The following is a 26,902-nucleotide window of genomic DNA, read 5'->3' on the forward strand; positions in this document are numbered from 1 at the left end:
GCGTTGCCTTTGCAATCTACCAGTAGATTGTGAACCACCTGTTGGGCACCCCTGCTCTACATTGTCCTAACCATGGAACTCTTTACACCATATTGAATGTTGCATAGTCTTGACTCTATAGGTACAGGGTCTGGCTGGAACTTTATTTTAAACAAAGGTGGTAAAAACACAAGGCAGGGTCATTGTGAGCCTTAAGGTAATTGGTAGTTGCACAGGAAGGGGGGAAAGGGTGTTGTGCCTGGTAAAATAATTGTTGCCTATATTTGTTAGGCAGCAATAAAATATATTTTTATCAGATCAAACCATAGTCACCTGCTTTTTCAGCCCAGTGTTTATTCTATGAGCAACGGTAGCAGTTAAGAATGTTAAGTTTATATGGAAAATATGGCCTTAGGTCAGTATTTGTAGAATTACATATTGTCAGCCTCTCATGCTAGTTATATGACTAAATGATTTGTTTGTCATCTCATGTTTATGGATAGCTTAAGGTTACTGACCTAGTTGTCTTCCTCTTACAATGGCCTTGATTAGGTCAGAAAAATAAAAAAACGACTGCATAATGTATTGGCAAACACTGGCAAATAGACAATTCCTGTTTGCAGTACTATTAAACCCATTTAATGGTGAATAGACATATCGTATACAAAGAAAACCCTGCAGTTACAATGCTTTGTCTCAGTACAATTAAGTCTCTAAATTGGATGGAACATCAAAAAGCCAAACTTTCAAGCAATGTAATGCTTTAATGTGCAAAGGTCATTCTGGTTTACGCTGAGTCAGCAGCTAATATGGGAACAGAAACTTTAGCATATTGGATTTCACTTTTGGGTTTACAGGGGTAAAAATAAACATTTACCTGGTATTTGTATTAACTATAAGTTAGTAATGCTAAAAATTAAAAATCAACTGATATTAGCTCTGGAAATTTGAAAATCAAAACAACAAAGAATTGGCAACTGTACAATGACAATACACTGCCTACTAAACTGCTTAATAGGGTTTCTTAAAAGGAAAAGCACATGAATAAATAAGTAATGAGGCATGGAGTTGTACTGGGGCCACTTTTAAAGGAAATAAAACAAAACTTTTTATAGTGTTACTGCTATCCAAAAGTAGATACCTCTAAATGCTTGCACTTTTGCTCTGCTGCATTGTTCACTGACCCGGGAGCCCCAAAATGGCGGGCATTTCTTTTATACAAACTTTAGGTTGGGTTTAGACCTGCCTTGGGATCAAGCTATCCTGCATGGCTCCAGTGGCTGGCATATTTCCATTTGGTTAGTCACATGCACCGTGATGCTGGTTCCTAAAAAACAGCTTCTGCAGATTAGAGAGCGGTACTGAACCACTCACTGCTGCCCCCATTCATTTTCTAAAAGATTGCCATGGGCAGAAGCTCCTTGCAGCATCTCCCCCAAGGCAGCAGTTCACTGGCATGAGCAAGCAGTAACCCCACTGCAACTTCACTGCCAGTCCTAATTAACTATACCCATCCTCTGCGCAATCTCCTGAGCATTCCTAATGGCTATTAAGGCTGCCCACAGTATTATGCCAATGCTGAAGCTCAGAAGGTGGCACCAGGATTGTTATCAAATCAAAGCACTGGGATTTGGGTCTACTGCGGCACTAAACATCACTCTCAGGCATACCTAGATACTTGCTATGTTATATAGAAACCTTTGTAAGTTTTTACACTTCAGACCAAGGTATAAAGTTATCTCCATGAAAAATATTATTAACAATATAATGTCAAGAATAAACACATGTCAAACTGACCCCTGCAGAGTCAAAAAAGTTTCTTTTTGTCTAGGTAAAGCAAATATGAAATAATTTAACATTTTTGAACTGGCTGATTACAGCTCACCCCATATTTCACAGAACCACACTCATCACATGCTGCTTATTTGTGGGTCCAGAAGTGACCACGGGGGCCAGAAGCTTTTCTTCTGCTGGGACCACCAACAAAATAAGCCATGTGCCAGTTCTTCTGGTACTTTTCTAATGGCACGTAATTTCAGTGACAATTACTTAAGATTATACATACGTACAATCAAAACAGTCTTCTCTGTATTCTATTTAAATTCATTGACCACACAGAAAAAGTCAAGTTAATCATTCATTCATTAGCAAAGGGAGACTTAGGGAAAAAAATTAAAGCTAGTCACGGAACAAGAGTATAAGGTATTATTATAGGAGGCATGAATGGAACTTTTACAAAACAATGCACGCCGTAATGTCAATAAGTGAACACAATTAAAAGAAAGAACATTGATTTCAGTAGAATATGTTACCTAGCAGAGATTCACTGATTATATTTAACCTTTCCCATACAGCAGGGCGATACAAATTCAATAGCCTGCCATGCCCTGACACTTCTCTTGCCTATTCAGGGTTAATATTAGGAATTGACTGCACTCAGATCAGCCAGCCAACTACATTATTTCACAGTTCAGTGTACTAAGGGTAGACTCAATGACCTTTGCCCTATCTCTCAATAATTTACTGCCGTTTTATCATTAAATCAGAATCTCACTGCAAAGGAAATTAGTTTATTTTTCATGGGAAGAGTAAAGTAACACTTTTATGCAATAACCTGGAGAAGGTACTCGTATTGAAATTCTAATTGCAATTTCCTAATTGAAGAGTGTTTTGATGTTTTTAAAGAATGTTTTATGGCACCCGTGTGCCTTTGAAGGGGATTGGATGTATGGACAGCTTTACACCCTGAAATCTTTTATCAGATAGGATGAAAGATTCAACATCTGCCCTTTCTCCCAACAAATCCCTGTGACTGCACATTCACACAGGGCTCAGGCAGTTCCCATACCGATCAATAATTTGTTGAACAGTCTACACCAAGCTTGCCAAAAAATGTGACTGTGTGACCAACACTGTGCACGCAAATGAATAGTAAGGTGATGTAGGAAAAGCTCAAACCGGCGTATTTCAACTTAGGATTCCTCCAAACGTTGCTAGGGGTTTCTTGAGTAATGAGCAACTTGTGCCTTTCAGGTCAGTTACTATTGATGCTAATAATCTATTTGGCTGTATACGTGACATTCTTCCCACTGGCCAGCAATATAAGAGACATTCTTCCTGCTGACCACCACACTAATGTACTGTGAGCTGTTGGTGTAACTGTCAGGGGTTCCATAAGACTTAAAGTTATTTCAAGGGTTCCTTCTTGTTAAAAAGTTTGGGAAAATCTTGCTTAGATTCTCCTCTTCACCTTAAATAGCATCATTAGTTATCAGCACACCTTAAATTGAATTTTAAGTTATCAACAGGTACAATGTTGCGTTTGGAGACCTTGATTCTCCAAACTTGTGGATCTTAGGGTGACCATAAATGTCCCAATTACCTTCAGAAAAAAAGCTATTATTGAACATAAAGTATTCAAATTGTTTGAATGTGCAATGAATGAGTGTGCTTTCTATGCCAATTTGAAAAGCAAGCCGCTGATTGTAGTTGTGACACTTTTTGGTAGCTTAATTGCAAGAGTTTTGCTTTGCGGATTTGGTCAGTGCCTACCAACTTGTATCTTAACATGGACTTTCTGTTCTGCAGCCAGTAGTAATCTTATTATGTAGCTTAAAATATTTTTTATTTGTAAGTACAAGGTGCTGTCATGTGTACAAAATTCCACTAGAAAGCAGTTTACACTTTATACATATCACAGATATGCCTCTTAGCATTGCCCAAAAACAACATTTCTGTTGGATTGTTGCTACTGAAAACAAAGCAGAAGTAAAAAACAGATGTAAAAGATTCTATCATATACTGGAGACACAATATTGTGACCTAGGGGGAAATCTATATTATTTTAAAGTGTGATCAGGCAAGAGAGGCATGATCATAGCTGCCATGATTAAAAAGCATATTGAGTAAATGGGTAAGAGTTTGATCTTCTGATGAAAATAAAACCTAAAATAAAATGTTTTCTTTCGCCTGTGACAATTCCAGGAGTTTTGGATTGCTGGCCCCCTGCTACACTCAGTGGTTCACTCTACTGATTCTGCAGGATTTAGAGGCCTTTTAATCGAACCATTTAGTGCAGCAGGTGAGCAGGTTTCTAAAGAGTTTTTAATGGGTAATTTGTCTATTAGTAATGGCTAAGACAACAAGAAAGAGTAGTATCTTAGTTTTCTTATTATTAGAAAAAATTGTCACCAGAACAGGAACTTTTGAGCAAACTTTCAAGTGCACAAGATGGACAGCAATGAAATGCTGACAGCTGTTGTTTCCTTCTTTTACTTTGCTAAGAAAAGGTTGCTTTGTCGAACATATATACACTTGCCCTACTGATGAAGACGAGATCCCAAGACCACCTATCAGTTCACTATCAACGGCCCAACAAGAAAAACGTTATGCTGCAAGACATTGCATGCTCTCCAACTCATTAGGATCTGATGGGGATGTCACTTGTAAGGCCACTGGGGTTTAGGGTACATCAATCCCCATTTTCCTAGTCGTACACTTCCGTATATTGTGCTATCCCAATATAGTTCTTTTTATTAAGACCAGTGGGCCCTCAAGTAAAAGTTTATACTGTAGACATTGTGGGCTCTCCAAACCATTAGGATCTGATGGGGATGTCACTTGTAAGGCCACTGGGGTATAAAGTACATAAATCCCTGTTTCCCTAGTGGTATACTTCCCTAAAATGTGTTATCCCAATATAGTTCTTCCTAATAAGACCAGTGGGCCCTCAAAAACCAGTTTACACTGCAAGACATTGTGGGCTCTCCAACCCATTAGGATCTGATGGGGATGTCACTTGTAAGGCCACTGGGGTATAAAGTACATAAATCCCTGTTTCCCTAGTGGTATACTTCCCTAAAATGTGTTATCCCAATATAGTTCTTCCTAATAAGACCAGTGGGCCCTCAAAAACCAGTTTACACTGCAAGACATTGTGGGCTCTCCAACCCATTAGGATCTGATGGGGATGTCACTTGTAAGGCCATTGGGGTATAAGGCACATCAATCCCCATTTCCCTGGCCGTATACTTCCTTATAATGTCCTATCTCAATGAAGGTCTTCTCAATAAGGCCAGTGTGGTCTTCCCTTGAAGTGCCCACTGTATTGAGAACCCTCTCTGCAAGAGATATAACAAACATGTATCTTGCTCTAGGGATCATTTTACCAGTTGGGTTTGTTAAAAAATTATGCTTCCTGGCAAATCCTGGACTCAGAGCACTCAGAGAGTTATTTGATTCATTGTGATATTGGCAGCCCATACATTATAAATAGGCCACCTTAAAGCAACGCACATTAACGTGCAATGTAATGCTTGTTAATGCACTGCAACAGATTGCTACAGTGTATATCAGCCCAATAAATACAGAGCTTCCCTAGTACAATGATATACATATATATTATGTCTTAACTGAACATAAAACATCTGTCTGGTGAACAATAGATGTCAGGTCAGCCTTTAGTCCCTGTCTAAGGAGGTCTCAGTTACCACTGTGAATCTGCCTTTGCTGCATAAGAAAGCATGACTAAAATCTGTAGAGGCTTTTTAAACCTATAAAAAGCAGCCATCACATAAGCTGAAAAGCCTCTTCATATATAATCACCTACAGAACTGAATTGAAAAACTGTTATTATGAAAGATTTTGTTACAAGGCCTCCGACTGTTAACCCAACTGACCTCTTTACGAATCCCACCCCTGGCGATGCATAAAGAAGCCATGAAACCGCCTATATAATATTGGTGTGATGAATCGCACAGATGTATGCAAGTTTCATAAATGGCTTCTCAAAACTGGCTCTATATTACATTGCATCAGTTTAGCATATACTGTACCCTTTGGGCATTGACAAATGATCTTCTCACTACATGCATATATACTCTGCACTCAATTTCCTAACAGCTGCACCTGCATCCGAAAAAAAAATCCCCATTATCTACTGAAGGCATGTGAGAAAGATCTATATGTTTATTGCAGCAGCGTTATGTTTTGAAGTAGTAAGCATAAAACACAATTTCGCCAAGGATCATTGTTAGCTGCTGTTGGTTTAAAAATACATGGGTAGATTTAGTGGGGGAAGCCCTGCTTGTGTGAGACTTTGCGCTGATAAAGGAGTAATGAGACAGAATGCCTTGCATGCCACTCCTTCCCTGAGCAGACACAGATTAATGAAATCACCAATACAGCAACAGAATACGGTTGTTGAACATCATTTATTTATGTGCGTCAGAAGCTAATGGAAATTTAGACTTCAGGTCTGCATCATAGATATGAAAAGATTTTTTTTTAGACTGCAAGAAATTATTTTTACACCAAATTAAAAAAAGGGATTTGCTATGTATAAGAAGTCTCGTAGACCAATGAGTAATGTATGGTCTATATTATTTCATAGAAAAATGTATGCACTTCATAGTCTCCCTAGTCACTGTATTGTGCAGCCTGGTAGCATACGGCACCACTTATTGTTCAGTAATGCTTCCATAGTTCATAGATCTTTGCTCAACCTGGCCAAGAATGGCTGGATGGAGTATAATGTATGGACAGATAGTTGTATACGACCAGTCATATCTAAAATCAATTTTCTTAGACCTTTCCAAAGTTAAGCCAGGTTTCAATGGTATTTAAAAATGTATATTTAGCCAAAGTGGCCATGTACCTTATGCCTTATGGGTATACAGTGATTGGCTAGATTTTTATTCCCTATCTATGGCTTGTCAAAGAATCCTTAAAAAGATCTCGATAAAAGCAAGCCATGTTTCAGAAGTTGCTTTTTAAATATGCTGCCCATGAATCTATTGTGTTATTAAGCAGCTCATTCTCCTTAGCACATTTTGCTATTACTTTGGAAAATATGCCAAGCACAGACGGCACAAATGGCAGGGAAGCCGCCTTGCCCCTGGAATGTGTGAAACACAACTAAAAAAAATATATACAAATTCCACTGAATCAGATCGGCTGTTTGAAAGGAATACAGAAAACTGGTCTGAAAACAAACCGCTTCCTTATTCTAAATTTAATGCATAATTTCCAGTACTGAAAGAGTTAGCAGAGACTTCCCTATGTGTAATTGTGTGTATATGTTTGCTTTACACAGTATTTTGTAAATGAAGGTGAAGATGTTTGTCTGGGACTTCCTTCATGTTTACAGTAAACACAACTCACATGCTGCAGGTCCAGTCTATGTACTACATTGTTCCCTACAAAATAGGAGATTCAGTCTATGTACTACCATGTGCTGTACAAAATAATAGGTGCAGGCCATGTACCACTGTGTGCTATACAAAGTGTTAGATCCAGTCTATTTACAGCCATGTGCTGCACAAAATATTAGATCCAGTCTATGTACTGCCATGTGCCATACAAAATATTAGATCCAGTCTATGTACTGCCACGTGCTGCACAAAATATTAGATCCAGTCTATGTACTGCCATGTGCTGCACAAAATATTAGATCCAGTCTATGTACTGCCATGTACCATACAAAATATTAGATCCAGTCTTTGTACTGCAATGTCTGCAGATAATAATATAGATCCAGTCTATGTACTGCCATGTGCCGTACCGTAACAAAATAATAACACAATTATGAATTAATTAAAACAAGATTTTAGGGATTTTCAGTCATTATATGACACAACTACTATGAGATGGAGAGGGGAGGGGGACCGGGGAGTTGTATTCAAATCTGCTTTTAATCAATTGTGTGCTTTTGGAAACTCAGTCGCCTGGGTGATTACATAAACGGTTGGCTGCTGTGACATCGTTAATAGTCGGTGAAGCACTGCTTACTATCCAAGGGATTTGTAAAGGGGCACTCAGAGTAGGGTTTTGGAATCCTGAGAAGTGCCCTTTGCATTCTATATTTGATGGGCATGCAGTGTTTGGGCCATGGTTATTAGGGAGGCAGCCAGAAGGGCACATGGGCCAAAGGAGGGTCACTAAACAAATATAATGGGATACTGGACACCAGTTTGAGGAGACGGTAATTAAGGGTAGCATTACTATTTGTATTGTAAGACACCTGGGACCAAACTCCACCAGGACACTATCTACATGACATTTGTATGTGTATCTCTTCCTGCAGCCCAGATAGATGCCTACTGGACTGCTATCTAAGGGCTTTGCTATGTGTGTAATTCTTAGATTGCATTACTGCATGATTGACAATCACCTCTGCTTTCCTGCATGTGACCATGGCCATAACTCATCTTCCTTTCCAGGAGTTCATCATTGTGAGACCGCTTGTGGCTCAGGACTATTACTGCAGCTCACATATGGAAGTATCTCATATTGAGCTGCACTTGCTACAATGGTCCTGATTAGTTACAGTGGTACAGGGGGACTTTTCCATCAGGCTGTCAGAGAATCCTTGTGAAGCAATACCCCAAATTGTCCTTATTACTGCTACATGTGACCTTAGAAATGCAATCTATTCCAGCCTTGCTTGCGATAACCCAGCTGTGTAGCAACAGATGGCTAGCAAGTGCTTTTGAGCATTTTAGGTGCTGTTGACGCCTGCGGAAGCTTTTTGGAATAATCCCTGCAATTGACTGACAATTATTTCCATTTGTCCACAAAAAAGAATAAACTCCTTTTATTGTGCATGTATTTGATACATTTTTGGAAGAGGAAAAAAATCTTGTGGGTTCCAGCAATAAGAAAGGGAGGATCACAGCCTATTCCATATCTGCTGCCTATGGTCAGCAATAGACTGAGTGTCTGAGGCACCAAAATTAGATTGCAAGCTCCACTAGCAAAAAGACAAGGGAATGCATATCATTTGTGCAGATTGTGTTACTGAGCAAGGGCTGTTTATACTATAGGTGGAATCAGGTGTCATATAAACCTGGATACTGCTTACTTTTTGTAAGGCGACATGGTTCATGATACATCATCTGTTCTCTAATATCCAGGTGGTGTTGGGCATTGATGGCCTCCTGTATTCCTTACCCGAACAACGCTGAGACATGCTTCTCGATTTCCATATGAACTAATCTGGACTAGAAGTAAAGAGGGAAATCATTGCCTGACCCCAATATGGATCAGGGGTAGGTTCAGGGTATTGCATAGGCTACAATCCATATGTATGGGTCTATGTATCTATCTCTTTATTCATAAGGGCAGGTTCACGTTGGTGTAGGTAATGCCCACCAGATGGATGCTTTTTGCAACATATTACCTGTGTCTCCCTATAGGTAGAAAATGGCGGCCATTGGGTGCAGTTAATGACTACCCAACATACCACCACATCCAGAAACCACCACAGGACCATCCTAAATACTTCCACTTGGGCACTACTTGAGTGGGAACCCATCAAACATTCTCGGGCACATCAGCATATTGGCAGTTGGGTGCAGTTGATGGCTTCCCAACAAAACCACTTCAATGCTCATTCTCACTCCACCCAAATTGAATAAGGGCTCTCATGTAGGTAGTGGGCACCAGATGAATACTTCAAGCAACATCTCACCTGCATCTCCTAAACGGGGGAACTTGGATACAGTTGATGACCACCCAACCAACCCCTCTAATGCTCATTTATTTAAAAGGCTGTCCAAAAGCCTCTACAAAACTGTCCAAAATACCATCACTTGAAAGGGAACCCAATTTAAAGTACCGTGTCTACCAGTGCAAGTCCATTAGGAAGACATAATGCTGCCCTGACCCTACCCAGATTGAAATAGGCTCGGTAGTGGGCACCAGATGGATGCTTCAAGCAACATCTCACATCTGCATCACCCCATAAACCACTCCAAAGCTCATTCTCACTCTACCCACATTAAATAAGGGCTCGGGTCTAGGTAGTGGGCACCAGATGAATGCTTCGAGCAACATCTCACATTTGTGTCAGACCATAAAGAACAAATGGGCACTTTGGTACAGTTGATGACCACCAAACCCACTAATACAGTACTCATTTATTTAAAAGGCTTCCACAAAATTGTCCTTAATACCATCACTTGGTCAACACTTTAAGGGAAACCCAACCTAAAGTACCATATCTACCAATGCAAGTCCATTAGGAAGACATAATGCTGCCCTGACCCTACCCACATTGAAAGAGGGCTAGGGTGTGGGTAGTGGGCACCAGATGGATACTTCAAGCAACGTCTCACATCTGTGTCAGCCCATAAAGAACAAACGGGCACTTTGGTACAGTTGCTGACCACCCAACCAACACCTCCAACACTCATTTATTTACCCATCCTAAATACCACCAATTGGGCATCACTTAGGGGCAGCCAACCTAATGAGTCATTAACAGCACCCCCCCCCCACCCCCACCGATACAGCAAACCCCTAATGTACTTTTCATGTACATCTGCTTCTCCAATAGCCAAATGCAACAATTTAATGGTCAGATAAAAGATTTGATGCATTGATATAAAAGATGGACATCTGAGAGATATGGAAATGAAGGAATTCTCTTTGTAAACCTGGGACATGGTGCAATTTCTCTGCAGAAGGGATGTAAAGAGATTCTGCAGCAGCTAGAAAATGGAGCAGAGAGCTGGGGAAGGGGTAACCCTGGCATTTACCCCCCATGTGCCCACCTAGCAATGCGGCAGTGACAGCGGGGCTAGGAAGGGGTTAATGCTGGCAGATCGGTGTGACAGGAGCTGGGTCTGCCTCGCTGTGACGTCACACAGCTTCCAGCAGCAGTAGCGGTAGCGGCAGTGGCGGCGGCAGGGCTGGGAGAAGTGACAGACCAGCCTACTTTAATAGCTTGGTCATGTGACTGGGAACTGTAGTAAGACAGGTGCCTTCAGTTCAGCCTCAGTAAGGGGCGAGTTGCCTGCATGAGTGCAAGCCTTGTGTGTGTGCCTGTGGATTGTACTTCCAAAACGTTTACTGCCGTCATTCAGGGACTGAATGGCGTGGGACATGTGCAACCAGGACTCTGTATGGAGTGACATAGAGGTAAGCATTGCAATTCTTTATACCTTCTTTTTATTCTTGCATGCATTTGTGTCTTGTATATTAATATTGTTATTTATTGATTGATTTTTATTATAGTCAAGGCACTTTTTTTTTTTTTTTTGCTGAGCACTATTGCTATTTTAAGGCTTTTTACTTGTGTGATGCTGGAGTCAGAGATTAGCTGCTGTCATCGGTGTCTCTTGCAGTTGGAAACTATTTGCATGTGCCTTTGGCTCTGCTCTCCTCTCCAGTCACATGCAGTATGTATGCTCCAAGATATTGATAGGAATCAGTGTCTGAAGTCTTTCCAGTGGCCTGCTTGGAAGCAAGCCATTGCTATTTATATAACAATTAACTTCAGATCATCTGTGTTATTGCTGCTTGCATACTTGCAGGGTGCCTGATGCTTGCATTGGAGAGAAATGTATGGAGGAGATGTATAAATGATACTTTAGAGAATATTGCAAACCATAGAATGATACTTTGTTACTCTATAGGGATAGTAGGATAAGGAGGTGGATGGTGATTTTTGATGCTGTTAATATATCAGGGGCTACCTGGCCAGAGCAAAGCTGTGTGTCATCCAGCAACCACCCCCTCTTTAATACTTCTTCTTCATCTCTCTATAATAATACAATGCTAGGATCCTAGGACTGTGCAATGGGATGCTGCTACTGCATGGGTAAAAATAGGTGGCCATACATCAAATCAACAGCTTCTGCTGCCTACAATTCATGAAAGAGGGGAAATAACAGCAAGCAGTCCTGTACTGGTCCCTGGAGTATGATGTATATACAACCAATGCTGCTTGTTTGCTAGCTACCAATTGAATGGCTATTAGGAAGCAGGATACAAGTGATACATCTAATAGAAAAAAAAACTTTAAATTGAAATAAACTTTAAAAAAAAAGAACTATATGCATGCATAAAAAATGAGATGAGTATATGCTGGTCTGTGTATAGAGAGAGAGAGAAGGAAGACTGAGAAACAGAGATGTGTTTTGTGTATATATTAACATTTATATATAAATATGTATGTTTGTAAACATCTCTTTTTGTGTGTGTTCATTTTATACAACAATATTGACAATTAGATGACACACACACACCTACCTGGCTAGAACCCCAGAAAGATCCTTATTTTCAACAAAAGTGACAGTAATTTTCAGCTGAGTCCAATGAGATTTGGAAACGATTTGGAAAATAACGATTCCTATCCTTGTGTCAGGCTTCTTGAATTGAGCTAAAATCATATTCCACAGTTGGCTAGCGTCCAGAAAAATAAAAAATGAAAAAAAAAGCACTTTTATCAGTTTTTATTTAATTGGTCGCGCCAGGGGTTGCGTTTTCTTGAGAGATAAGAGAAACGACACGGAGATAGATACGGCGCATCCATCGGGCAGGTTTGCGTTCCGCAAAGTCCTAATTGTTTGCGAGTAGCCGGAGTGCTGTGGCTTGTCGTCGAGCTGATAGCTGTGGGTCTCAGCTGCCGTTTCCTCATTTTTCCATCATGCATTATTCCTGATGCTGCCTAGGAGCTGATTGAGGAGCAGCTAGCATGGAAATAACGGGAGATTTATTTTTGTAAACCGGCGATGGCAAATAACATATCAACAGTTATTGATCTCATGATCACCATGGTTGTGGCTGGAATCTGCTACCACTTTGCATTGTTTATAGAAATGGATTAACTCTTTGCTACAGCAGGATTTGGCTGCTTGTGTATGTCTCCTTCTTTGCATGAAGCTAATTTGTGAAGCTTGGTAAACTGAAAAAAAAAGCTGATTAAAAGGAAAAAAAAAAAAGCCCACTTGCTGGGAAATGCAATCTGTCTGCTCCCAGATCAGGACAGACCGATGCTGATATTAATAAAGGCCCACGTAGCTCTAGTCCCAGATGTTACACATTTTAATGAGGATAATGTTCAGGGAGATTGTAAAGATTGATAGAGGCGTTTTAACAAGACACATTGCAACAAGTTTACCCCCGTTGGCTGTACTTTTTTTTGTAACTGCTGTGTTAAAGACCTTAGATTGATGAAAAAAAAAAAGTTGAAAGTTCAATTTGACCTCTTGGATAGGATGTGGGTGTCCCAATGGCAGGACAATTTGAGGGACCTGACAGCTATTGATTGTCAACAATGGGTTTTGCATTAGCAGCTTTCAGTGTCTTGCCAGTAAGACAGAGCAAAGAGTTTCAAGGATCTTATAGCAACCAGTGCGATCTCGGTTTAGTTTATTTTTTAAAGAATAAGGCTTTGTAGTTGGTTGATAAATGTAAAGAATTTTTCTGTATGTTTTATGGACCATAATGGGAAGAACTGAATTTCTTTGAGGATTGTTTCTCTACCAGGGTTCCTCCAGAGGTTGGTGGGGGTTCCCTGAGCAATTTGTGCTTCTCAGGTCACAATGATACGTAAGGGTAACATTCTGCCCAATGACCACCAATGTAACATCCATTCTTCCCATTGACTACTACACTAATATACTGTGAGCTGTGAATATAGTAATTATAGAAGGGGTTCATTAAGACCTGAAAGTTATTTTAAGGGTTCCCCTATGTTAAAAGGTTGAGAAACACTGATTTATGGCATGAATGGTACATAGATTGTTGGGTCTTGTAGTTCCGAAGCTCATAACACCTGCACTGTAGTCTGAAATGTAAGCTTACACGTGCTGACACAACTGGTGTCTATGGCTAAACAATGAGCCCCTTTATGACCATATTGGCATTTTTGGGAGGTATTTTTGACTTGTAGGCCTTATGGTGAGAGGAAGCGGATGATGGTGCACGAATTGATAAGCACCTGTTACAGATGTACGAGCAAATGGCAGGAATGTGAATGTGACAGGAAAGGACAGTTTGCTGCGTGAAGCTTGGCACCCGCTGAAAGGTCAGATATAAATTAACAGCAGCCCATAGAAGTGCCCAGGAGTTTCTACACTAGACACGTATTCGGGGGTATTTTTGACTAATCAGTGGCCTGGCTGTTTTGCTGTTACAAGAGATAAAACGTAACAAAATGAATGGTTTCTTGCAGGCCAGTGACATTTGTAAAGCATTCTTTACATTGTATATTCTGACCATTGCAGTGTGATATGATAGAGCTTTATTTCTTTTTTTCACAAACAGTGCTTGGTGTGAATTAGATTCTTTCATGCGCTAAATAAAATGAAATGGGGAAACTAATTGGCTGTTATGGATAATACACTGGTCTTTTTTTTTCCGGCACTTTGATGAATGAAGCTCATTGGGCCATATTTATGAAACTGTCTGAGACTAGAGGAAAATGTTTAGCTGGGTTTTTAAACCGATGGGCATTACAGGCGGTTCTTGATCCATAGACAATCCATAAAATCTGAAAAGTTACTATGCTGGGAGCACGTAGAAAGGCAGCCCATTATATGGAATGGGGGCTATGGCAGTGCATTGGACACTGGCTCACCAAAAAGGCCGATGTCAGGGGAGTGTTTTTTGTGCTACTTTGATAAAGAGATATTATTGTTAAGGTTCGGGGGCCATGCACGCAGCATTTCCACCTTCTAAACTAAACCATAACTGTTACTCATTTTGAAATGTTTTATAAAGACTGACGTTCTTCTTTAATACACATGAGAGAATCATAAAAGCTGATAAAAAGTGGATGACATGCTGGTCAATAGCTTTCAATTGTCACTTTTCGGGTTTAGGAAGGGAAACAAAAGCCAAAAATCTGATTGGCTTCCAGAGACAACACCTCCCATTTTCCTCCCTTATGGCTTTTATAAATCATTCATTATGTTTTTTATGGTCTCATTGTCAAGTGTGTTGAAACAAAAATGAATAAATTACATCATTACCTAATGCTGTCATGTACTTCCAAGAAATGGCTTTCTATGAAGATATTTAATTGGTCAGCAGTATCTTTATAAAAAATTAAAGCGTGATGGCAGCAACGTTCTTTCTGACCTCTGCCTTTTTGGAATTTGGCAGCCAGCCTTATCCTGGGGAGACATTTTGATAGGCACATGTATGGTTGAATGATTACTTAATCTGGAAAGTTTCCAAAGTGTGTAAGTGTAGTGTAACCTTGATAGTCACAAAGCAGAAAATAGTTAATCACATGTTACTCAAGCTGAATATTTGTCCAATGTTAACACCAGTGGTACTTACGAAGATGTTGACCTAACGTTCTCCATTTTGTCTCTTGCAGTGTGCTGCTCTGGTTGGTGAAGACCAACCCCTTTGCCCTGATCTTCCGGAGCTGGATCTTTCTGAACTTGATGTGAACGATTTGGATGCAGACAGCTTTTTGGGTGGATTAAAGTGGTACAGTGACCAATCAGAAAACATTTCCAATCAATATAGCAATGAGTCATCAAACATTTTTGAGGTATGATATTAACCTAAACTTACAGACTTCATGTAGTTTACAAGCTTGTTTATCAGGATAAAAAAAATGACACAATTGGATGCACACCAAACATTTTTTTTTGTTTTAACAGTGGAAGCCAAGGATTGATTCACATACTTTACATATTGTATTCTTGGATGATGCTTGCACAGAGAGTGTTGGGAAATTTAGATAAATCCAGGTGTTGCTAGACCAGACAAGCATTTGTCACCTTGGCATCCGCTGCGTGACCTTCCTGTGGGGCTCCTGGTAGTTTTTCTGTGTTCATAATTTGCTAAATGGTTCTGATATCTCACTAGTCATTTGGGAAGTACTTCAGATGCATCTCTGGAGATACAAAATAAAGGAACTCCGTTGTCCACAAGCATGAAGGTTATTAAGGCTGCGACTGTACCCTCTGGCTGGTCTTTTTTCCTTGGGCAGTCCTTATAATTCTGAGGAAATGAAATGTAGGATTTAAAAAATATGCAGCATATTTGGATGGAGCAGAATCATTGGCGAAGGCTTGATTTGAAACTTTAGTGAAGTGGGACAAGAAGTTGTTTCATTTTTCCCCTAGTATTACAGAACAAAGCTTGTAAACTATTTGTAGTGCTTAAATTTAAGTGGCACGTAATCTGTGCCTTCCATATACAACAGAGGCAGAGACATTGTGCAGTTACTTTTGTCTCAGTTAGCTCAAAAGAACCAATCACATGCAAGCCTGCACCTGAAAACTGACATTTCGGAACTTTATGGATTGCTATAGCAATTTACTAAAGTTTGATAATTAAAGAGCTTTGTATTTTAAAGCTTCAGTATTAACGCCTACAGCCACCAGCCCCAGATTTGAATCTGCCCTAGAATATCAATGTACCAGTTTTACTGGGGGCTGTAGGACAAAAATAATGGTTGCTTCTACTGCCATGCTCCCCTTCCCAATAAAATGAAAGTTTTGAGAATAGTGGTTGCAATAAATGTGGTACTATGGGTGAGAACACATCGAACCACAGGGAGTAGAGACAGTTTAGGGTATTGCCCCAGTTGTTAGAAGATAGACATACTTAAGAAGCCTATCCTATAATGTATTGTTACTTTGAAGTTTAAATTTTGGGAACAGCACCAAGCAAAATCTGTTGCCTAGTGCAACCAACCAGGTTTTTGAAAAATAAATTATAAAAACTCTCCAGGGTCCAAAAAAATCCAAGATTACTGATTGGTTCCTTATGCAGTTTTTTGGCATTACTCCAAAAATCTGCTCCATTGTGAGCCACTTTCTTTTAGTCAATCCTATACAGATACCGACACTTGCCAAAAATCAGTAATATTGATATACGTTTCCATTTCCCAAGATGAGAGGAAGAAGATCCTTTTCAGAGACAGTGACAAATAAGGAATACGTTCATGTCTAAAGTGAAATGCCTTACAAGACAGCTGCATCAATTGTTGCCCTTGAACTTCATCAGTGCTTCCTTTGTCAGTGTAACACTACCCTGGCATGAAAAAAAACCCAAGAACACAACGAGGAGAAAGGCCTAGCCACGTGCCCTATTATGTTACAGCAGTTAGTTGATGGAAAAGCCGTAATTGAAGTGGACAGGGCATCTTTATTTTTAACTCTTTGGTTGTGCCGTGCAGTCAGGAGTTTCATTTGTACTCAGTATAGACGCATTGCTCAGTTTAGACAAGGTGGCCATCATATGATGCACGTGTCACTTTTGCTCATGGGGAAGGTTTTGCTGCATAGTTGTTCAGTTCGGAGATGGCATACAACTTGCAGGTTTACTCAAAAAGGCAATAAATAATGTGAATAAACCAAAAAAATCCAGCAGGAACTAATTGTCCAACTTCGTTCAAAATAAATGCTTTGGAATATTGTTTTTTAGACATTTGACTTTTTTTGCACTGGTAAAAAACCATGGTTGTAGTTTTGTGTGTTTAAATCACAAAGTCAAGTATAATGAACCCCCATGACTCCACCATCATGCCAACTTACGAACATAGAGGCTCCAAAATAGCTTCCCTCACAGCCGATACTAGTGTACTTTTGACATTAATGTCCCATGACCAAATTTCCAGATATTTGATCACTTGATTTCAGTTAAAGAGAAGGGGCTCTGATGCCTGACCCTTGTTTTAAGCAGAGATCACATGGCCAAATGCCTAGACCTCCAGTCACATGACTCATTTCATTGCCTTGCTATATTACAAATCACTGACCCAGACCCCAGCAGCCATTAACATGTCGGGTCATTTAATATGCACATACACGTTCCAGATCAGTAAATCTCCAACTAGTCCTAGAGCTACAAATTAGCAGAGGCAGTGTCACTATTTAAATCCTGACAGGTTCTCTTTAAATAATTGGGCTGTAAATTACATTCTGGATAAATTAAATATACCCATAAACTATTCCAAGTGCTAAATATGCATCACGAATCCAAGTACTGCGAAAGCTGAACGTGAATGGAAATATACCGTATCATTCTTCTTAAATGCTTCACATTCTTGTAAAAGCTGTGGAACTCTTTCCGAGCGATCTTTTACTTTAGAAGAAAAGTGACCTTGCCTTTTAAAATCCCAATTATTTTCCTGTACGCACACAGTTCATTCATCTTTCCACTGTCATTATGTTCAGTCACATGCTCACATTGCCACATGTCACAGGCAGGGCCCTCGTCTTTCTAGTTTATGTGACACCGGCTGCAGCCGGTGGGAGGCCGGTTGTTACCACCGACTGGGGAATTAAATACATTTTTGTGGGAGTGAACTTGGTTGCCTTGGCTGACTGCTTTATAGGTTTCTTTTTTTAAAAAAAGTAATAAAGTCACAAGACTGGGATGTTCAGGTATGACAACAGGTATATTGTCTGTGCAGAAGCCGGTGTCCCTGCTCCTATGCAAGGACACACAGTTTGGCAACACACAAAGGCTAGCTTTGTTACGGTCTTGCTTTAGGAAGCTTAGGAAGAACTGGCAAAGGCTTTTAAGTACTTTTGCATCACCGCACGTTTGACTTAGGCTTTTGTGTAAGTTTGTACGTAATTCCTTATTGCCACAGATAAGTTTGTGTGACTGAGGGACTTTGAAAGCTGTGGGAAGAAGGTGCATGCTTCTTGCCAGCTCAAACTGGCACGGTCTGATTGGTCTTCTCGATCTGACTTGGCATTATTAATGGGACACTTGTTTTTTTAAAGTATTTGCCCATGCACAGTCTTAGTCAAATCCCATTGATGGCTGGACAATAAATGTTTGAATTGTACTGGGAACAAAGTTAAAGTTGACAGTGAGTTCATGAACAGATATGGTTAGTATGGTTGATAGTTGGGTGATAACATCAGGGGTATCCCATATACCACCCTGGCAGTTTGGTAAGGTAGGTCTGAAGTGGCCAATATAGATATATTTTAATACACAATTCATCAGTTAGAAGTGTAGTAACCCATCACATGCTAGTAGTTATCATGTAACTAATATAACTGCAATCACCTGGTTGCTTGCTATAGGTTACCCCAATTGGAATATAAACATAATGTAGTATATATCTGACATTATTAGAAAAAATTTATGACTTTTAAATCTTTTTAGCATGGAATGTGTATGCTCCTCGTGATGTCATGATTCCATGCAATCGGTGTGACATCACATCATACACAATTTTTGTCAATGGGTCCAAAAAAATTTTTAATGTTGGCCCAAACTTTTATCTTTTGTATGTTCTTTCTCCATCCCAGCAGATATTTTCTGTCCAAATGTTCTTGTGCAGGACAGTAGGGCTAGATTTCCTGGCATGCTTCCCCTTCCTCCTGCACAGACATTCACATGTCCCCAGTGTTGAACTCTCTGTAGAATGATCTATTGCATAAGAGAATGGTGCAAATTGCACTTTTGTGACAAGTCTGCAAGTAATATAAGGACATTTATTGTTAGACCTGGAGAAAACCCTTTGGAAAAGAAGAAGGTGCAACATTGCTGTTCCCCTCCTATAAAATTAACACTGGGGTTTCTTACATTCACGCTTGCACAGTGAAGGCAGACATATATATCTGTCCGAATATACTTTGATGACCATTTGCTGATGATATTATGCCTTTAAAGATTAGCTGGTGTTATCATTTTTATTTGTTATCATTCTATTCTTTTATTATCATCATTGCAATATAATACACATTCCCATGTTGATAAATCTGGAGATTGTGCACAGTTTTCTCATCACATTTGGAATGCAATACACTTATTGGCAGCATTTGCGAGGGTTAAAAACATCTCGTGGCCAAGGCAGGAGTTGGCCTTCCCAAAAAGCGCCTGTAGCATTGTTATTTTGTCAACCAGCAGGTGTCACCCGGTAATCAGTCTCTCCACACGGTGCTGAGTCAACATTACTCACAAGTCTTCTCACTTAGGAATGCAATCTAAATCCGCTGCTTTACATCCCTAGCTGAGCCAGGGAGACACTGAGCGTTCCACAGAAACTGCGTCTCAGGCGTAACACATTTACATAACTGAACAGTAATGCCTAGCTCATGAAATGCATAACGCATATTAGCAAGGGTAGAAAGGGGGGGCAGACAAATTGTTTTACTGATGATTGAAATGGCCCAGTATGATTGCAGCTGCTTCATCCCCGGTCCTCTGAATGAGAAAAGAGAATGAATCAGTTTCAAAAAGCCAGAGTTTGTCATTCTTGGCAATGTAGAGATTTACAAAGATGAATGACTTTACCACGGACGTCATATTCTTCAGAGCCGTGGCACTGATAGGATTTTTCTTTTTCTCCCGTAACTTTTTTTTATCAGGTCAGTTTACATTACAGATGTAGATTACAGGTATTCCGCATTGCCGCAAGCTTCACTACTATGGTGAGTTATTCATTGTAGGACTGTTTAATGAATGACCAGATCTTGCGTAAAATGACTTGGCCTCACTTCTAAACGAGTAGCAGTGTTGTCTTTGCCAGTCTTGTGACTGCGGTTAATAGGTTCTTAGTGGAATTGAACCTCCATAGAATTTACTCCAATGACTCGTTTTCTCCATTTTTAATTTGATGACAGAGTTATTGCCTGGGGCTGGGAGTTCAAGGAGACATAATTTAAGGGGGGAAAAGTCATTGTGGATGAATTTATAATTGGCTGGTGCCCTTCAATTCCTAATCTGTTCTGTGTAGCACTAACAACGTTATGTAACCAACTGCTTTAGGAATCTTGAAATATTTTTTTTTTGTTTGGCTAAAGGAAACCTATAGTGAAAGCAATGCACAGCCATTGCTGACTTTTCTTTTTTAATATGTCAAATGATTGGATGATTCTTTGACTTTAACGTTATTTAGACATTTTAAATATGCATGGGCATATTCATCAATCCTTCACCAGTTGCTGTTCCAACACAGCACCATGTCAGACAATGTCTGAGCTTACATAAGGGATGTCACTACCACCATTGTGTGACAACGTTCACCTGGCAATTATGTGCTCATGTCTGAGCACTTTATCATCAAGTCATGCTCCTCCATGCCCAGAAGCATTACATATTTTGTGGTGGGGGTGTTCTGCAATGGGACTGTGTCATTTTACTCTACAATAATCTCCCTTTAAGTATTTATGTATAGAAGTATAAAAATAGCACAATATTGAACTGCCAAAAGTGTAAAAGTTCACTTAACTTTACATTCTTGTACTAGTGATTAAGAAATTCCAGTGAAAATGAAAATGCTGATCATACACATAACAGTTTATAATCTGTTAGATTGATCAAAACACTGCAACTGAAAGTGATATGTTAAAAGTGATAACCATTACAAGGTAATCTTGGTTGTCCATTTAAAGAAAGTCAAGGGAATACCATTGCTAACTTGCATTGTAGAGATGCAAACTCTTAGTCCGTCATGTTGATTCCATGTCATGAGTCACTAGAATAAAACAATTGTAACAAAACCAACAGATTTTAGCATGCAAACTGGACCCATGTAAGGGTGCTATCATGAACACTTCCCGCACTTATCGGGCCTGATTTATTAAAGTTCTCCAAGTCTACATAAGATAGACTATGGTGGTGGAACCTGTGTGACACAGCCAACCTAAAAGAGCTCTGGTCTAGGAATTAAACATTTCACCCTGGTTCTCCATGATAGTTTTTCTGTACCCGTCTTGGAGAGCTTTAATAAATCCGGCCTAGTATACTTATTGTGCTCAAAAATTTCCCAGTTAGTCAGAAACTGTTTGTGATTATGAAAAGGTAATGATATCTGACTGCACATGTATGCGTTATGTATTTGGGCAGGCATAGTTTAGAATGTAGGTGAACTAGTAAGTGAAAAGGTAGAAACCAGAGCACATTTCTCTTTTCATATCTCTCTAATAGAGGTTTTAAGCAGGATCGAAACAAGAGGAAGTGGTAACCTTGGATGCTTTTCGTAGAAGGGGGTGCATAGCAGATCTACAACCTATGGCATTGACGTAAGTCATAGCTCATGGGGTGGGGGGCACATTTTGGTCCTTTCGCCTTGGGTGCTAAAGGACATTGTCTGACTCTACAACTTGCGTAGTGAACCATATATGGCTATCCTACTTGGACTGGATGTTTATCTAGAGTTTTGTTTGCTCTGCCATGTGCATTCAAACCGAGGTTCAATTTTGTCACCTTTTTGGCGTCAAAGAACCTGTCAGATTAGCCTGTTTACATATTGGTAGTCCAACAAGGGCTTTTCACCGGGGCACTTTAAAAGACTGTTAAAACTCGTGTTACTCCCTAAATCAACTTTAAGTTTGCTTGGATTAGATTGTAGATTGTCGTTCCTTGTTAGGCTAATGCTAGACATATCCTTTCAATTGTCGGCCAATAAAGAGAGGTTATCTGAGCGGTCACTTAACAATACTGTGTTTAATGTGTACGATAGCATTATAAAACACTAAAGCCTATCTTAAACGTTATAAGAGCTGACATGATATGCACAATGTAATATCGTATCTGTAGCTATGTTAAATAAACAGGACAGGAACTGCTTGGATGTCGGGGAATATAGGCAAACACAGGCAAATTAAAGCTACTTTGTGCTTAACAGAACTACTGGTGCAAATCATTTTCATGTGTGCAGGTTTGATTATGGAGCACAGTAAGTTATCTCGGGTTGCAGTTAGATTATGAAAGCTGGGTTTAAATCAGAAGGGGGTGTGCTGACAGTTTGTGGGGCCCTAGCTTCACCAAACTGCAAATTTATTGTGGTGGGCAAATTTATTGTGGTGGGATACTCTGTAACCACTTTATACTTACCTATCCGGTGCTCCCCACCACATTGGAGCATAGCTAAGTCCGAAAATGGTCACATAAGAAAGAGGATAACATCAGAGAATTCTCTAGTTTTCTACACTGGGTGTTTCAGTGGCGTCTAAGGTAATGGATGAGGAGGGGGCAGCTTTACACGGACTCTTTCTCTTTAAGTCTTGCAGGATTCCTGCCAAGTTAACTCTCACGCTGTTTATATCTCTAAGGGATTCCAGTGATGAGATACTCTTACCAAATAGTCTCATCCAGCTGGTCTGGGAAATACAAATTATGAATTGATAGCAACATTATTGAATTGCATATTATGTTGAACAAACAAATAAATGGGGGAGTCCAGAACAAAGTGTACTATACCATGAGTATTGCTTTTTTAGGAACAAAGAGGAACAAAGACACAAACTAGTGTTAACGTCAGAGAAAGTCCACTTACTTAACCTTTAATTCCTTTTACAGCATTTTCAAGTGCAAATCCTGGGATCCCTGACTGGCGGGCCTGTAAATTGTCATTTTTATACTCGGGCATGAGATGGAAGAATCGCTATGGTGCTTTCAGGACTCGCAGTCCCAGAAATAGCAGTTGTTTCACTGATTGCCCACCTCTGCTATAGAGCTTCATCAAAAACCAGCAGACCCTAAATATGAGGCAGAATGTGCTGCTTTTATCACACAGATAGCAAATCAATTTAAATTCAGATAAGTGTGGAATGTTTTCTGTGTTTCGGCTTTCACAGATTTACCTAGGACATTGTGCAGCGCTACCCCTCGTCTAGTAATGACACTTCCCATTGCCAGAAGCTATTTCAGATCATGCTCTGTTCCTTTGTTACAAAGGGAATGCAAAGAGCTTGGGAATCACAATGTGATTGCTTGTACCATTTATGCAGCATATTGCCATCCCCTTTTAGCTCTATAAAAGGGAACGGATAAAACCCACCAAGGTCTCAAAGTCTTACCTTTATGAGATTATTAGATTTTATAGGGCAGGTTTAGGAGATGCATGGCATTGTAATTTGTTCAGCAATAAATAACAAACAAAACTAATGCTGACTCAAGTTGTCAAAGTTTACAAGAATAATAAAAGAAGAATAAAAAGAATTGAAGTTGGCTGTAAAATGGGGTTTGAATAGCTGTTAAACCGCTCTCATCAAGATTAAATATGAAGTCTATGGTTCTTAAAAAAAAATAAGCAGGGGAAATAAAATGCACTCCATAATCTTCTTTTGTGTGTTTTATTCTAGTAAGGGTTCACGGAAAAGAAACAGGTTCTCTTGATAGTTATATTGATGTCTATGGGCCTGATTTATTAAAGCTCTCCAAGGCTGGAGAGGATACACTTTCATCAGTGAAGCTGGGTATTTCAGCAAACCTGGAATGGATCTGGTCCAGGATTTAAAACATTTGATAGGCAATGCCTTGGAGAAACCCTTTGCATGCTTGCTGGCTTCACTGATGAAAGTTAAGCATGGATGTGTGTTAAAGCTTACACAATCCTAATGACTTCACCCAACACTTGAGGTGACTCTGCGAACCAATCTCTTTATGAGAAGAAGTGATGGGTTTACTTTACGGAGCAAGGAAAAGCAAAGATTGATATCAGAGTGCCAGGTGTCCTAGAGCCACCAGTACTCCTATCTAACATTGCCTAGCTTCAGTGCTTCTTCTTCTTGGAATTAGAATTAATAAGAGAACAAGTCAATCCTGCACACATACCTCATCAACCAATACAGACATTGCCTTGTCCACAATGCTACTGTAATGCACAAAGTAAAGAAAATGGTCAGCACACCAATAATTCAATGCAACAGCATCTGTACTAAAAGCATTAGAATGCTTTCAGAATGTGCTCCAGCTGACAGCTAGACATTGGCTATAACAGCTGCCAGTTGCAGCCAATGTCTAGCATAAAATCATTTTTGTTTTCAGCCAACTAGCCTTTGGTTCCGCCTTGACTCCCCGAGCACTTAGTCTGGTGAACTTTGAATATTTAGACTCCATTTTATAGGGTTAAAATTCTTTTTGCAAATAGTTTTAGCCAAGATTTACACTCCTACACTCCTACCGTAGTACAATAAACATGAATGAATTCTCTTTCTCATGTTTAAGGGTTTTCTTATATATTTGCATTATTTAAAATTTCTGCAGGTTTACACTTATATGGGTATTTAAAGGAAACCTTCACTGCTATTCTGACCTGCATTTAAACACTGGAGTTCAGTAGCTTGCGAGTCACTGACCTGGAACAAGCATGCTGCAAAGTCAGAATTCCTGATCTGCAACTACACTGATTACAAGCTGCACTTGGTTGCTGTGGTGCAAACAGGAAAAATGGAAATGGAAGAATAGGGGAAGCTTCTAATAATGCAAAAAAGGATTCTAATTACAAGCAGCACATTCAAAAGATTAAAAAAAAATGAACTCCTCTGATGTCTGCACAAGTTGCATTATCCAAAAGTAAAAGCAACGTAATATTGGTTGAGCAATACACCTGGTGGTAACCTGTGAGCTGGTCCTCACATGGAATCCCTGAATAGATAAAGTAAGGTCATATGTCGTACGTTTGAACTTCATTACCCCGTAACTCTGACTCTGATTCAGTCACGGGGAGGTGTCATTGACCATTCCATAGCTGATCACATTTTTGTGACGAGTAGAGAGTTGAGAAACACCTGAACTAAGGCTAAAAAGAAGAACACTCTGAACTTATTTGCTCTGCAATTTTTGTTTTTATCATCCTAGTGGTACCAGAATCAAAAATACAAGCGTGACTTATAATATAACTGAAAACATGTTTTGTTTTGGGCATTTTTTGTATTTTGTTAGTTTTTTTTTCTAGGAAAATCAGATATCACTTTGTTTGCTGGTGACAAACAAGGGCAAACAAGGCAAGGTGAAACCTTTACATTAATCCTGATCTTTGCTAAATAAAGGAACAGGTGACTGGATGGATTGTACGTATGTGTGTCTTTCGAGGTCCGTATGATAGTGAAGCACAGAATTACTTGCAGCATAGAATCACAATCCAAGTCCTTGGAATTTACTGGTATGGTATAATATGATTACTCTGTGGTACTACCTGGAAAGATCTCAACCACACAGAATTTTCATAATTCCCATACATTCCTTTTTATCATTAATTTATGGCCTAAATACAGGAGGCATGTAGAGTTTTAGCTGAATTATGGTGTGGTATGGCTCCTTGGTGTGTTTGTGATTGGTCACTGCTGACCGCTCTCTGTTTAAGCAGGATTATTGGTCATCCAGAGTTCTTCAGTTTTCTGCTAACAGCCCTATAGTTGGAGGACTCTTTAGTCTGCTATCACAGAGACTTTTACAAGGTATAATACCAGTTTGGAGATCCATTTGAGATTTTGAGGTATTGGAAGTTTATCAATAGAAAGCACTCCAAAAGTGCACTTCTGAAGTCACAGTAACAACCATGTTTCTGATTGTACAGCTTTATTAGAAACAAAAGGCTGCAATTCGGATGTACGTCCTGAAGTGTGAAGATGTATAGGAATACACTGGTGTGAGTGGGCTCAAATGAGGCATAAAGAAAACCAATCATTAAAGAAACATGGAGGCTGATGCTTTAAAAATGCAAGGTTCTTGGTTGTCTTTCTGACCCTCTTGCTTGAATACTTTGATTTACTGACCTATAACAAGAATGCATGTGTAGATTTTGGATTTGCAGATAGATCTCTAGATTTTCTGCTTATCTAAATCTCTAGTGAACATATAGACATCAGGGTCCGCACAACAGCCAGGTAAATTGTATTTTAGGAATAAGAACAATGGCAGCTCCATATTTGGGAAAGCTATTTCTGTTCTGTGGCCCTTTAAGATTTTCTTTTTTTTCCCCACTGACACATGCCACACTTATTGCGTATCAGCAACATGCACAATGTAATAACATCGAGCTCGAGATATCAGATAAAACCACTCGCTCCAGCCTCACAGAGAATGGCAGCGTTGTGTTCCCGTCCTTTCCCTTCGTCCGAGCTCTGCAATCTTTAAATGGCTCCTTCTCTTGCTAATTGTCTTATCCCAATAACTTCTGACATTGACTGCAACCTTTCCGTATGTCCTTGATCGAGTGAGCGCTGAAAGATTAGGCGGACAAAAATGTACATATTAGTATGAGAAAGAATAAGACAATTACTTTGACAGCTCATATTGGATGATGGCTTGCGTGGCTCCGTGCCAGTGGCCGTCACATGATCAAGACTCTGCAAATGATGTTCTTCGCAATCACACAGACATTCCACGAAGCCTGCCAACATTCTACCTACTAGGGGACAAGGTTTAAAGTCCTTTCTGCATTTTACGTAACACTGAGCAAAAGCTCTCGTGTAAC

General features: G+C 39.7%; 1 protein-coding gene across 2 annotated transcripts in view; it reads left to right on the forward strand.

Annotated features, from left to right (window-relative positions):
* Positions 1–26,902, forward strand: part of PPARGC1A (PPARG coactivator 1 alpha) — an 808,090-nt gene that overhangs the window by 729,723 nt on the left and 51,465 nt on the right. Inside the window, exons 1-2 of one of the 2 annotated variants that reach the window (XM_072406386.1) lie at positions 10,691–10,899; positions 15,092–15,271. In XM_072406386.1, coding sequence (XP_072262487.1) covers positions 10,852–10,899; positions 15,092–15,271 — 228 coding nt within the window. In that variant the 5' untranslated portion in view covers positions 10,691–10,851. Of the gene's footprint in view, positions 1–10,690; positions 10,900–15,091; positions 15,272–26,902 lie in introns of those variants that run through there. The other variant, XM_072406385.1, reaches the window with a different exon arrangement.

Source organism: Pyxicephalus adspersus, chromosome 3, assembly GCF_032062135.1.
Source record: "Pyxicephalus adspersus chromosome 3, UCB_Pads_2.0, whole genome shotgun sequence".
NCBI lineage: Eukaryota > Metazoa > Chordata > Amphibia > Anura > Pyxicephalidae > Pyxicephalus > Pyxicephalus adspersus.